An 871-nucleotide genomic window follows, 5' to 3' on the forward strand; every position below is an offset into this window, starting at 1 on the left:
CACTATATTGTATACTTGTAACATATAATATTGTATACCAACTATATTTAAATAAAAGAATCAAAGAAAATTTGCTGATAACATGTTTAACTGTATCACAAAGAATAATTATCAAATAATATTTAGGTGACCTATAGGAAAGGACTGAGAATTTCTGTAATGTAACCAAAATTATTTTTGTTTGCAAATTCAGACTTTTGTATCTTAAGGCAGGTAGAGTTTCTAGAACAATTCTTAAATGACCAACCTGGACAATATAAACTTCTTCCTTTCCAGCATTCCAGATTTCAAACTTGCGGTTATCTCCTTTTACATATTCAGTGATTCCAAGTTCATCCATCTACAATATATGTCATGATTTTTATGAGCATTTTATTCTGAAAATGAAGTTACATTAAATCTATTCCCGTCATACCCATCATATTCTAAATGAAACAGAATTTCTCATTTGTGCAAAATATACTTTTACACTCAAAAAATATGAAATGATGAATTCAATCACAGACCTGAATATTTATATGGTTTCACTGAACTATGCACTTATAGTACAGACTACACGTTCCATTCCAGTGACTGAAACAAATTGTTATAAATTTGAACATCCAAGTAGTCCACCTAAGATTGAATTGTTATAAATTAACAGTACACTATAAAAACGAATTGTGTCAAACACAGAAGTAAAAGTAGTTAAATATCAGTGAACAAGGTCATCCAAAACTAATTTAAATGGTTTATTTTTAATAATCATAGGCCAGATAAGTTAATCTCATAAATTATTACTTATGTCTATAGAAATCCTACATGTTATAGACATCCAATTTACAGGTCAGGCAGGAACCAATTAGCTACACAAAAATCCCCTCTATTTCCA

At 29.0% G+C, this 871-nt stretch overlaps 1 protein-coding gene across 1 annotated transcript in view; it reads right to left on the reverse strand.

Moving 5' to 3' along the window:
- LOC104996061 (proto-oncogene DBL-like) overlaps positions 1 to 340 on the reverse strand; it is a gene marked incomplete at its 5' end in the record, with an annotated part of 11,422 nt that extends 11,082 nt beyond the window's left edge. The window contains one exon of the mRNA XM_010850196.1: positions 248 to 340. Coding sequence (XP_010848498.1) covers positions 248 to 340 — 93 coding nt within the window. The remainder of the gene's footprint in view (positions 1 to 247) is intronic.
- Between the last annotated feature and the right edge of the window lie 531 nt (positions 341 to 871).

The sequence above is a fragment of the Bison bison genome, unplaced genomic scaffold, assembly GCF_000754665.1.
Source record: "Bison bison bison isolate TAMUID 2011002044 unplaced genomic scaffold, Bison_UMD1.0 scf7180017851191, whole genome shotgun sequence".
NCBI lineage: Eukaryota > Metazoa > Chordata > Mammalia > Artiodactyla > Bovidae > Bison > Bison bison.